This window comes from Carcharodon carcharias, chromosome 12, assembly GCF_017639515.1.
Source record: "Carcharodon carcharias isolate sCarCar2 chromosome 12, sCarCar2.pri, whole genome shotgun sequence".
Taxonomy (NCBI): domain Eukaryota; kingdom Metazoa; phylum Chordata; class Chondrichthyes; order Lamniformes; family Lamnidae; genus Carcharodon; species Carcharodon carcharias.
Genome location: NC_054478.1, coordinates 86569886 through 86583803, shown reverse-complemented (window position 1 = coordinate 86583803; position 13918 = coordinate 86569886). Strand labels below are relative to the sequence as shown.

General features: G+C 39.5%; 1 protein-coding gene across 1 annotated transcript in view; it reads left to right on the top strand.

Annotated features, from left to right (window-relative positions):
* The window catches only part of ttn.1 (titin, tandem duplicate 1), a 685821-nt gene that overhangs the window by 468859 nt on the left and 203044 nt on the right, over window positions 1-13918 (top strand). Inside the window, exons 141-148 of the mRNA XM_041201521.1 lie at window positions 824-919; window positions 1893-1967; window positions 3808-3882; window positions 8265-8336; window positions 8967-9050; window positions 11114-11197; window positions 12123-12203; window positions 13182-13265. Coding sequence (XP_041057455.1) covers window positions 824-919; window positions 1893-1967; window positions 3808-3882; window positions 8265-8336; window positions 8967-9050; window positions 11114-11197; window positions 12123-12203; window positions 13182-13265 — 651 coding nt within the window. The remainder of the gene's footprint in view (window positions 1-823; window positions 920-1892; window positions 1968-3807; window positions 3883-8264; window positions 8337-8966; window positions 9051-11113; window positions 11198-12122; window positions 12204-13181; window positions 13266-13918) is intronic.

Genomic DNA, 13918 nt, shown 5'->3' with positions numbered 1-13918 from the left:
TTTGTCTCATTGTGGGAGTCTGATTGTGGTCCATTACCTTGTACTTTACTGCTGTGTAATTGGTATAAAAGTTCAAGAAAATCCACAAAAGTTACTTGAAAGAAAACCAAACTTCCCTTAGGATTTTTAAAAGAATTTAAAATCTCAATATATTCAAATTAGTTTAATATTTTGGGTAATGAAGCTAATTAGTCTGAGATCTTTCTAAATGGTAAGCATGTGAGTTTCAAAACTCAAGCTATGTTGTTTTCTATAGTACTAATGGGTATGATAAACATTTGTTGCAGTTTGGCATTTCCTTTGCATGTCTTTTGTTAGTAATTGTTTGTTGTGCTCCCAGATCATGGTTAAGCTTTTTCCTTATGTTGTATAGTTTTTGTTCTATTTTCTTTGAGCATTTTCTTGTGCCTCTTTCTGTACATAACACAGCCAAAAATGAAACTGCACTAGAAAAATATGGAAACATTAACAGGACTAAGCTAGTTTTTTAGAAAATATTAAATACATTTCACCTAATAATTACACACCAAACAGATAATAAACCTATTATGGAACTTATGCATGCTGTTTATTACGTAATTTTAAATTCTGGAAACATGAAAGAACCATTTGAAATTAGTAAGAACATGAAAAAGTATTTATTTAGTAGTTTTTCTTGCTGCCTTACCTATATCCAGCTCAAGTGCATTTTCCTGCAAAATATAGGAATTGCTGCAGATGTGAGAACAGAGGAAATTTGTTAATATAGTTAAATAGTTGTTAAATGCGTATAAATATCTTCTGTTAATTGTTGTAGCCTACAATAACGATAATTTCTTTTAAGTTTCTGGAGTTGCCAGAATAGCAGAACCTGAAAAGGTACCTGAAAAAGTTGCTCCCACCCGGATTCCTATTGTAGAGGAGGCAGTACCACAAAAAGGTACAAAGAGCTTGCGGTTTGTTACAGCAAAACACTGTGTATGTCTGTGGATCTTGTTAGTCTTCATTGTGTCTTTCCAAAACACATGCCAGCTTGTTGCATTTACCTTTGCTTATTTTTTTATTTTTGTAGCGCTCTTTGAGATTTGATATACTTGATCGAAGCAGTTTTCGTTCTTCAAAATTGCTATAGTCTGTGTACACACCTGTTACTGATAATTTTGAATGTTCTGTGTAAAATGTTTAAAATTGTCAAGCCTTTGTTTGTTTATACATTTTTGGACTAATTTAGAATTGCACAGCTTTTAAAAATTGTACATATCTAAGGAAGTTTGGATACTCACTCAGTAAGGACTAATAACCTTTACATGACATAAAGTGCCAAGAATGTATTACTTGAAAAATTTGTATTACTAACTCTTCCATAAGCACTCTAGGACAAATGGAACCAGTTCCATCAGCAAAATCATCTAAGACCAAACCTGGAATTATCTCTATTGTAGCAGTTTAAATTGCACTTTTGTCAAATGCTTTATCAGGACAATAGCATCATCATTTGAAAACTGATGCAAAGAGCTGATGCAATCTTTAGATCTGATTCCCTGTAGTTATATTTTTGCAGGAACTAATTACAAAAGAGGGTTTGATACAGATGCAACAAAATTTAGTGCAGTGTGGCTAATTTCACATTTCACCAACCCCCCCATCTCAAACATATTATGATTTGAAGTTTAAATATAAATTGTGAATTTTTGAACATACATATTTGTATTAGATTTCCAACGAGTAAGATTTGTAATTATTATTATACATTTATCACTTCTTATTGTATTTTTGTGTCAGATGACTGTGCTTTGCAGTCTAATTGTTGTACTGTATGCTTTTGTTCCATATGTTTTGTTTCATCTTTTAAAAATATTCTAAGTTAATTTTCTTGAATGTAACTTATTTAAAAATGAAAATATTCTTTAAAGAACCTAAGAAGCCAGTTGCTGAGGAGGTTGAACAAGTTACAGTTTCAAGAAAAGAAATAGTCCCTCCAAAAAAAGGTATGGAAATATTCATAGCATGGTTTTATTTTTTTTTTAAAAAGCACATGATTTTGCTGACTTTGCTGTTTGTCACTGTGGATGGAATTTGATGCCTGCCCCGAGGCGAGTTTGATGGCAAAGGTGAGAGGGTGGTAGCTGGGGATGCCACCACCTTCCTGCCTCTGCCCCCAATTAAGTCCAGGGCAGGAAGGCTCGTGGACGGCTTTCCTGCCCCCTGCCACCAATTGAGGCCCTTAAGTGGGCAATTAATGCCCTGAAAAGCAAACCCTTTTGGGATTGCTTGTGGGCTTCCAGGTGGGTGCAGTGGATGGGGAGAATGGGGTCCCTTGTTCAAAGGTACTCTGTGCCTGATCAAGAGACCTGGAATCAGGAAGTGTGGGGACTTGCTGAGATTCATCTCCCTCTCCTTTCTGCCAACCCCTCCCCTCACCCTTTGACACCCATCTCGTCATCACTCGCGTGTGGCCTGGGTCCCTCAGTGATTCAGGCCTCGGTTGGGTGTATTGCTGGCAATACACACCGCTCACGTGGGCGCTGCTGAGCTGCACAGCTGCCAGCTTTTGATTGGCTGGTAGTTCTTGGGGGCAATTTCCACCCCAGAGTCCTTGATCTGTGAAAGGCTCACCGCTGCCTAGTTAAGTGCCTGATTGGTACTTAATTTAGCTAGCCTTCCCAAAAGGAGTCGACATGGAGCTCCCACCTGCGAGGCACCAGCCGCATCCATTAAATACCACCCTGCCTGTGAGTGTGTTTGTTTATGTGTGTCTGCGTGAGTGCTTTTTATTCATCCCAGATTGATTTTGCATGTTGCAGTTTATAGTTTTGTTTATCCATTAAATTGAGGGACACATTGCATTAGAAACACTGGCTGGAATCTTGTGGAGGCAGTAGGGGTCTTGGTCGCCAGCTGAAAAAAAACGACAGGAGCCAATCATCACCTCTTTTAAGCAAGGATATCGTGCTCCACTCAGACACTAACAAGGCCAGTGGTGGACCTTCCCTGGGATCAAGAATTCGAGGAGCAGAAATCCTGCCAGCTGCCAACCAATCAGAGGCCAGCATAATGGCAATGTCATTGGGAGTGGTGGCTTCTGCTGGATCCCAGGCCAGAGATGAGTGATGGTGGGAGGAATGTCGCCAAGGACGAGGTTCAGCAGCAAGGGCAGGGGGTGACTCTCAGCGGCCAACCCCTCCCCCTGATGCTGGTCCCCTTGAACAAACCCTCAGTATTTTTAAATGAGGGATCCTCATCATGGGAGCCCACAAGCAACCCCCATGGGTTTGATTGTCATGCTCCATGCATGGCAAGCCTCCCTCCTGCCCAGTTTAAATCAGCAGCAGTGGGATGAAACCCTTAAGTGGGCATTAATTGCCCATTTAAAGCATTTCAATTGGCAGTGGGGCGAGAAGGTTGTCTATGGGCCTTTCCTTCACGAACTTAACTGGGGTGAAGGCGGAAAGATGGCAGGGTCCCCACCTCCCACCTGATTAAAAATTATATTTGCAGTGCTACTGGAAATGATAGAAAATATGGAGATTTGCAACTAAAATCATTTAGGCTAGTTGACAAAAAGCCTTAAAATATCCAGAAGATTCATTTGTAATTGAGCTGTGGTGTAGCTGCTAGACTAATTAACTAGATTGCTTAAGGCAATAAGTTTACATACAGTAGGACCATGATGCAAAATGAGAAATTATTGTGTGAATGGAACAAGCTGGCACACTGTGCAATGCATTAGGTGGTTCTTTTCGTGTTTAATGTTACATGTATTTCTGTGTTAAATTGTTCTAAATGCCTGTCTTTGATATTTTTTGTCCAAAATTAACTTTCTTAAAGTGTCAGAGGCTCCTGAGTTTCTTCCTGAAGAAGTGAAACCAGTTGTACGAAAAGAGAAGGTTGCTCCAATAAAAGGTACAAAGGAAGCCACATATTTTATATTAGCATTGTCTTTTGATAAATAGTGTATTGATCTTGTCATTATCTTGCAAAATATTTCTCTTTTAGAGGCATCAAATTGGCAATGCCCTTATACTTGTTAATCTTATTTTACGATATGTGTTGTTTAAATTGTTTGCTTATATAATTGTGCCATTCCATTACTGTATTGTGCTGCTCTTTTGTTGACCTAGAATTAATTTTGATACTATGATTATTCTTAGGTAAGCATTAAAATACAGAGGCTGAGAAATTTAGCTCCTTAGTGCCTGGCTTTTCGGCTCTCTGGCACTTTCTCCTACAAAATGGCATCCGTGGCATGCATGCATTTGGGGTACTAGCAATGCTTGCACCATTTTTTTCAGGGCATTAGAGAACACACAGTGAGCATCAGTCAGCATGTAATATTTGACACAATGCTGCCAATTTGGAGCTGAACACTCCAGCCAACATCCTTTCTTAAGCTCACACTGCTGAGCAGGCATTCAGCAGCAGAAAGGACCCATCACTCCAGTATATAGTTAAGGGATCAGCAATTTCTTTTCGGCTAGTCGCTGATTGATTTCTACTGGCTGTACTATAATTGTTGAAGGGGTTGGAAGGTTTCCAGAGTTGTTGAAGGACTTTGTCCCGACTTCAAGGATTCTTCACAAACCACATGATCTGAGACATGGATGCAGTAGTTTGCATCTTTTTGAACTACAGTATGATAGAGCAAATGAACAGAAGATCACAGAGCAGAATAAATTGCTGGAAGCGATAGGACAAGGAGGGTGACAAAGGCTTTCAACAGAAACATGAGGAACCTCAATGAGGAACAGTAAGTCAGATGTCTCCATTTCACTAAGGATGTCCTTTCTGAAATCCACCACCTGTTGTAGCCACAACTGCAGCGTCAGAACAGGATGATGATGGCGCTGATGGTGTCTGTGAAGGTGACCGGGCCATGGATCTTCTTCTTCTGATTTAGTTGTGTTGGCATCACAAACTAATGTCCATATTCCAGCAGCATTTATAAGGGTAACGCTAGCTAAAGCAGGCATGACCTGCTGAAATGGCAGTCCTGATAATGAAAACTTTTAAATGGAAATAATCTAAAAATGGATCTTGAAGATTTCAAGTGATGGGGCTGTGATTATTTCCTTTGGCAGCTTGTTCCATTGTGGGATTGTCCCTCAGAAGAAAGATTGTTGACACGCTGTATTGGAAAAAAATGGTCCTTGTGGTTTGTGTGGATGGCTACCTTGTGTTTTGTCATTGCTGGAGGGAACCACCTTGCTTCTGTCAATCCCATCAATCCATTCCATATTTTATAGAAGTTGATCAGCTTACTTTTTTCTCCCCCCTTTGCTGTAGTGGTCTTTTATGCATCTGGTTCCTTCCAGGCTGGAGCAGGCAATATTTGCATCACCTCCCAGTTTGCTGACCACTGTTACATAAAGGAGACTGAGACTCTAGGTGGAATCATCCCAGCTTTGCACCAAGTGCAGTAGCGGATGGGAAAAAGGACATTTTACCCGCCGGCCGCAATGGCGGCTTTTCATACTGTATTGCCCCAGTCCTGCCTCATTAATTATGCAGCCACAGGAAACACACCGTCTCACTGGTGGGAGGCCTCTAAATTGTCCGCCAGGCCGTTACCTCACCGTTTCCTCTGGGTGCAAGATCTAAACTGCAGCTGCCCACACAGTTCTCAGTACTTGCAGTGAAGACATGGCCAGGAAAGCCAACAGTTCATCGACCCGTCACTGAAATGCCTTTTGGAGGCCTGCCGTGATGTACTCCACCCCTGCTATGGCCGCAGGAGGTCCAGCAATCTCACTGCTCCAGCTTGGGAGGTGGTGGAAGTGGTGGTCAGTGCCAACGCTGCACAGAAGAGGATGAATGATCTCATTTGTGGCGCCATGATATGGCAACCATCTCATCACTCTAAACGCACACGTTCATAAGACCACCAGACATTCACTGGCATCTCACTTACCGCCAGCTCATGGGACATCATTACTCACTCTCTCACGCATGCCCTCAAAACTCCATCTGGCCTCACCTCCTCAGGTGACTGCGTCTTCAGCCCTCACTATCTTGAGGCCACTTGCACAGATCAACATGTGCCCCCACACATACCTTGGGGTACCGCCATTCCCCAGTACAGCCCTCACCCTGCAGCCCCTTCCCTTGCTTGAGGCCACTTCTCTCCCTTCCCCAAGCAAATCCTAGCCCTGCAGCTGTTTAAAAGTCACCCCTACCTTATGCCTGGCCTGTAGGTAAAGACCTGCTTGTGAGCCCCCCTGAAAGTGATGTGAATCCTGGCGCTGATTACCACTAGTGCTGCCCAAAGCTAGGTAGACAAACAAACCACAAAATCTCGGGCCAAGTGCAGCTTGTCAGGTGCACGTCACTTATGTATGATTGTGAAACACGCCGACGTGCCCAGATGATCCAGTGTGGGCGGATGATTTTGGGGTGCTGGACTTATTATGATATGCAGATACATTACAGTGAAGTTCCCGAAGACTTGAGGACAGCCTTCCTGCAAAGCGTGTGCAATTTAAGAACCACTTTAGGGCTTTATTCCACCACCGCTGGAATTTAACCCTGGCAGGTCAGCTTGAGGCCTGGCAGTGGCATTTTCTCCTTGCTGGCACTGTGTCTGACAGAGACACAGACACAAATGGCATTACCATCACAGAATCCCCCATGACTAACATCCTGCGGGCTACCATTGACCAGAAACTGAACTGCACTAGCCTCATAAATACTGTGGCTATAAGAGCAGGTCAGAGGCTAGGAATCCTACGACAAGTAACTCACCTCCTGACTGCCCAAAGCCTGTCCATCATCTACAAGGCACAAGTCAGGAGTGTGATGGAATGCTCCCCATTTGCCTGGATGAGTGCAGCTCCCAAAACATTCCAGAAGCTTGACACCATCCAGGACAAAGCAGCCCGCTTGATTGGCACCACATCCACAAACATTCACTCCCTCCAACACTGATGCACAGTAGCAGTAGTGTGTACCATCTACAAGATGCACTGCAGGAGTTCACCAAGGCTCCTTAGACAACACCTTCCAAGCCCATGACAGCTACCATCTAGTAGGACAAGGGCAGCAGACACATGGGAACACCACCACCTGGGAGTTCTCCTCCAAGTCACTAACCATCCTGACTTGAAAACATTTCACCATTCCTTCACTGTTGGGGGTCAAAGTCCTGGAACCCCCTCCCTAACAGCACTGTGGGTGTACCTACACCACATGGACTGCAGTGGTTCAAGCAGGCAGCTCACCACTACCCTCTCATGGGCAGCTAGGGATGGGCAATAAATTCTGGACATGCCAGCAAAGCTCACATCCCGTGAATGAAATAAAAGAAGAGACACCGGCCAAAATTTTACGGCCCGTTTGGCGTTGGGCATCATGGTGGGCGGGGAAGGGAACAATATGGCGAGATGGCCAAAAGATCGGTTTCTCGTCATGAAACCAGTTTGCGATTGTCCATTCCACCCATCAATGGTGGGCTGTGTTTCACGCCGCCGCATGTCGGGAATACTATAGAGATAGAGAGAAGCAAGGCCATGGAGGGGATTTGACAGTAGGATGGCGATATTAGATTCAAGGAGATGCTAGACCAGGAGCCAATATGGGTCAGCATGTACTAGTGTTATAGGTGAATGGGACTTGGTGCAAATTTGGACAGGGGCAACTGAGTTTTTAGTAATCTCAAGTTTATAAAGGTTGGAAGTTGGGAGGTAGGCCAGGACAGCATTGGAATAGTTGAGTCTAAAGGCAACAAAAGCATGAATGGACTAGGGGAAGTATCGACACCGACAATATTATGGAGGTGGAATAAGACAGTCTTAATGATGGAGACGATATGGAATCAGAATCTCAGCTCAAGGTGAAGTAGGATGCCGAAGTTGTGAACAGTTAGAACAAACCTCAGACAATGACTGGGGGTGGAGGGCACTAAGTTTGTGGCTGGACAGTTGATTTGAGGAGCCAAAGACAGTTGGTTGAGTCTCCCCAATATTTAATTGGAGGAATTTTCTGCTCAGCCAGTGCCAGATGTTGGAAATTGACATGAGGCAAATGTAACAGAGGGGTTAATAATTTGCTGGTGAAGCAGCAGAAGTGAGTGTTGTCAACATAAGTGTGGAATCTGATATAACATCAAATGCTGTCGTTAAGGGGCAGCAGGCAGATCAATTGTATGAGCTGGGTGCTGCAAGAAAAAATACAATTAGGATGCTACCATCATCTGTTGTATGCTTTTTGTGATTTTCATTGGATGTTTAAATAAATTTCATTTTTGTTTTTGATAAACTTTTGCTAAATATAAAACATATTCAAAATGCCAGATGTTGCTGTGAAACCTACTCCTGAAGAACCAGTTCCGGTTCAAAAGATAGAGGAAATCGCTCCAGTAAAAGGTACAAAAATGCAAAGTTTTAAACAAACATTTTCCCATGTGATATGATAGTTTCTTATTGTCAGTAAGGTGATAACGTCTTGCTTTCATGATAGTCTCCCAATTCAAAATTTGACTGCTTGTTGTGCAAAAATGACTAATTCTCAACTATTTGTTATGAATGTATTACAATGTTGTGATCCTTGTTCTCAGTTGCATATATATACATAATGAATATTGTGATAGTATTAACATTCCTTAATGTTTTGTTAAATTGGAGTGAAGCTTTTTTTGCAAAATTATAAATCATTTTTGTCACTGATGAAATTCTGCTGACAATATTGGAAAAAAGGGACAACAATACTTAGTAAAACATTTATTTTGTTAGCAAAATGAGTAAGGGGCCTTTTGGAATATATTTTAGCAAATATATTATAAGAAAGTGAAAATATTCTATTAAAGTAAGTTATTAGTTATTGAAATTCAGATTGGCATTGCATTATTTACGTAAGTACCAATAGTTGGTGTAGCTTTACAATTATGCTATTGTTACAAGAGAAATTGTTATATGTTGTCCTGTTTGGTGTTAAGATGCACTCTATGTATTTTCTTCATTTATTCTACTCTTTAAACAAGTAATGTTCTTTTAAAGTGCCAGAGATCCCTAAAAAAGCAGTTTCTGAAGAAGCAAAACCAGTTATTATTTCAAGGAAAAAGGAGGTTTCTCCAATAGAAGGTATATGATTACCTTGAAGGATTTCATGCAAACTTCATTCATATATTATTTAATATCAACTTCATCATATCAGAATGCATGCATGTTTTTTCTTCATGAACATCTTGTATGTTCTGATCAGAACTCTGTTGTTGATAATGGTTCTTGTGGCATTTATTGATTGTATTTTACATTGTTTTATTCTGTTGTGATGTGGGATAATTTATATGTTTTGTTTGTGTGCATTGCTCATTTTTTTGAAGCATTAAATATTTTATTTTTGCTTTAACATAATAAATTGGGATTTAATCTGGAATATTTGAATCAGAGGAGGATTGGTTGTAGCTAATTTGTTCTATCAGTTATTACATAACTAAAGCAGACACATGGGGTAGAACTTTCCCTCCATCGGGCGGGTTAGGCGGGGGTGGGCATGGACCCGATCGGGTCCGCGCCGCCAATTTACATGGGTGGGCCAACTAAGTGCTGTAGTGCTAAGTGTTTGAGTTCTGTTGAAGGGTCATGAGGACTCGAAATGTCAACTCTTTTCTTCTCCGCCGACGCTGCCAGACCTGCTGAGTTTTTCCAGGTAATTCTGTTTTTGTTTAAGTGCTGTATGCTCCCTGTGCAGTTCAATAAAGCGTTGAAAAAATTTTTATGACATGTCTCCTCATGTGAAACTGTCACATGAGCTGGGACATTTACGTTACTTTCAATAAAAATTTTTAAGAAAATTTAAAATCATTCATAAAACCTCATCCCGCCCGTGGATAGGGTTCCACGAAAAATGTGAAGGCCTCCTGGGCCCTTTGCCTGCCCGCCAACCTTAAGGTTGGACGGGCAGCTCTGTTAATTATTTTACTTGTTAGTTAAATGGCCTTAATAGGCCTTTGACAGTTCAGCAGGTGCGCCCGCCGAACTGAAAATCTAAATGACGCGTGGTGACGTCAGGATGCACGCATTCTCCCCACGGGAACACCACCACCTTGAAGTTCTCCTCCAAGCCGCAGACTTGGAAATATATCGCCATTCCTGCACTGTAACTGGGTCAAAATCCTGAAACTCCCTCCTTAACAGCACTGTGGGTGTACCTGCACCATATGGACTGCAGTGTTCACCACCATCTTCTCAAGGGCAATTAGGGATAGGCAATAAAAGTTGGCCTAGCCAGCAACACCCACATCCCATGAATGAAAAAAATCATCGATTTAGAAGCCGGAGTTTTTTTTTAAGTTTCAATCGTTCTTTATTGAAATTGTGCAATTGCCAGAGCAAGATTTTAGGGTATATCCAATGTTTGTCAATTATTTAGAGAAAGCAAACATAATTTTAAAAGTAGTTTGAATTAAATGTTTGCTATTTCCCACAGGAGTTATTGTTATTTATTCATTTAACATCAGATGTCAAAATTAAAAATTTGGATAAGGAATATTTTCCTCCAGCAAATAAAATGCTAAGAGCCAAGTTCAAACAAAATGGAAACTCCTAATGGTTCAGTGAGTAAATAGGATTGAATTGTGCTGATCAAAAAGACCCAGGACAGAATCTTCGGCTTGCCGAAGTGTAAAATGATGCGTGATGACATTGGGCATGCGTCCCAATGTCACCGTGTGTCATTTAGATTTTCAGTTTGGATCAGCTGTGTGCCCGCCAAACTGTCAAAGGCCTATTAAGGCTAGTAAGAAAGTAATTTAGCTCATTAACTGCTGCTCATCCAACTTTAAGGTTGACAGGCAGGCGAAGAGCCCAAGCAGTCTTCACATTTTCCAGGAAACCTGATCCACAGGCGGGATGAGGTTTCCTGAAGGTTTTATGAAATTAATAAGTAAGTTTGGTAAACTTGACAAACATGCCCCAGTTCATATGACACTGTCACATGAGGAGATATGTTTAAATAATTTTTTACTTGAATTTTTAAAAACTTTTTTTGTCTATTCAATCTCCCCGAGGCAGCTCCGTGCTCCAGTGGTTGACCGTAGTTAAGCAGCTATCAAAATGCAGTTTCATTATCTTTTAATTCTTGGCTTACATGATAAAGCTGACAGTAATGTACTTTTTTTTTAAAACAATGTTTTTTTTAAAAGTGGCAGAGGTTGCTGAGAAGCCAATTGTTGAAGAAGTAAAACCAACTATTGTGCCAAGAAAAGAAAAGGTTGCTCCAGCAAAAGGTACAAGATCACACAGGATCCTGATACCAACATTATCTTTACATAATGCAGCACTTTGTTGTTTCCATTACAATAGAAATGATAGCTACTTTTCATGCTTGGCACTCCAATCTGAGTCAAAGCATCTTCCTTCAGGTTTAGATCAGTGCAATTTGATTTCTATATTTATTCATGGATTTGTGCTGTTCTGTTGCAGTGTAGTGAAGTTATAACATATGTTTTTGTTGTTTAGGTTACTCATGATCTTTGACTTAAGCAACTAATGATTTAATATTTATATTACAATGCTTAGATGAAAATGTTATATTGAACATTGGGATGAATGCAAAATATTACCTATTTGAAAACAAATCCACTATTTAAGATAATTTTAAAATCGATTATTACATTGGAACATGGATCATTTTCTATGAAAAAATATAAACACAATGAAATCAAATTATTTAATTTATAAAGATAGTAAAGATGCATTTTAATATTATTGTATCCGTGCAACTGGATTGCCATTATTACCCATCATTTTATTTTGAAACTGCAATCAGGTCTCAGTCACAGTTCAGGACTTTTTGGCCATTTTTCCATAAGATGTATTTATGAAAAAGAACTATATTTAATGTTAGGTTTGTGAAGGAATAGTGTATTCAGGGAAAGTTATAAAAAAAGGGGTTAGAATAAAAGATAGTTAAGGTGCTAATGAGCTAGCTTAGATGTTGTTTCACCATGTATTGTAAATAACAATTATAATGCTTCATAGCTGTCTATGTCTCACTAGGTGTTTGCTTGATACATAGGGATTGAAATAGTAAACATGTAAAGATTATCTTGGTGATTTAGTGTTTGTTGCTGCAAGGGAAAATATCACTTTATGGCAGCATTGTCCACTGTGTGTGTCATGTTGTAATTTGTTGCTTAAATTTTTTTCAAGTACCAGAAGTCGCTAAGAAACCAATTCCTCAAGAGGTTAAAGCCACTGGTGTGCCAAGAGAAGAGATTGTTCCAGCTGAAGGTAAAAATGAATACATGGAAGATTTTATATCAACGTTCTTCATACATCATATCATCTCTTGTTCTCATCATTACGACCGTTTTCAAATCAGCTTCTTATTTAAATGTTACATGTATTCTCTATGTTTGTGTCTTTATGCTGTTCAGTTAGTCTGTCGCAACCTCATATATTAGCCCAAGTCTTGCTGGAGTGGGGCATCTTGTGGTGTGCGAAACTGGTTTGTTTTTTTACCTGCACTGTTCAGCTTGAATTTTTTTTGTCCTATAAATTGCTCGACGTACAAGCTGAAAGCTGTATGGTTCGGATAATGGGGCATCTGGGACTTTAGTGAATGACAGAAGCAACAGTCTATCTTCTTAACCAATGAGATTGGTATGACACGAACATTCATCATACCTTCAAGCAAGTACTTACGCTGTTAAGTTCCAGCTCTAACAGTTTGTGCCAAGCTTAATTTGAGTTTAATGTACAAATTCCAGTAAGTTCTTAAAACAATCCAGGCTGTTGAGGACAAGATGCAGTTTATGTGAGGCAAACGGTGGAGCTGAGCAAGATATTAAAAAAAACAGCACGTTATGGAAATTTGTAATTCGTCATTTTTTTGACCAAATTTGCATAATAACAATATATGCTGTGAGCTCACCATTTTTCCAGGAAAATTTGAGCCAATGTGCTTTGAACCTTGCTTTATTACTGTTATAGCAGTAGCTAAATATGTTGAAAATACCTAAATACTTTTGTAATAGTGCATCAAATAAATGTGAATTTGATCATAAATCTTCACATATTTAATGTAAATGGTTTTAATTGTATTACTATCGTGCTTTATATTCAATGTTAAAACAATCTATTCAGCATCTTATGTACGTTAGTTACTTTTGTTATGTATGTTTCATGTTATCTATTGTTTTGAACATCTTCAAAGCTATGTAAATGTTCTTGGTTAAATCATGATGATAAAAAAAATATTCTTTCAAGTTCCGGAAATTCCAAAGAAGACGGTCGCTGAAAAAGTGAAACCATTAACCACCACAAGAAAAGAAGAGGTCATTCCAACTCCAGGTATAAAAACAAGAAGGTGTCAATTGAGTTTATTCTCATTTAGGAAGCAATGTACTATTTCCATTAGGTTGGAAATGATTCCTACTTTTTATGGTCATCATATAAAGTCTTTCTGAGACCCTGCTTTTGCTGCTGCTTATTAAAAACAGTATTTGTCTTCTTGCTGTAAATTAAATTGTGGCATTCTGTCATATTGTCATGGTGTTCTAACATATATTGCAAAATGCAGGAAAAATAATGTTTATGTGATAACATGATACCAATTGAGATTGAATATTCATATTTACAATACACTGCTGTTTAATTCAAACTACTAAAAATATGAATAATTTATCAGTGGTAATATGCTGACTTGTGTCATTGCATTTGGAGATGTATGAATAAAATTAATTTTTAATGTAAAACTTAGCTTGTAAAGACCTTAATGCTTTTTTGCAAAAAAAAAGCATACTTTGTAAAATACTTTGTTATTGTGACTTACTAATCTCAGGTTGCTAATATATTTAAATATTTTAAGCTAAGATGGCAAAGATTTAGTGGACACAACCAAAGCTGAAACAGGAACAGAAGGGTAAATTGAAAACAATGGGGTAATTATCGGCCTTGCAGAAAGAAAAGCTTGAAATCTGTGGATTTTGACCTAAGTATGTTGT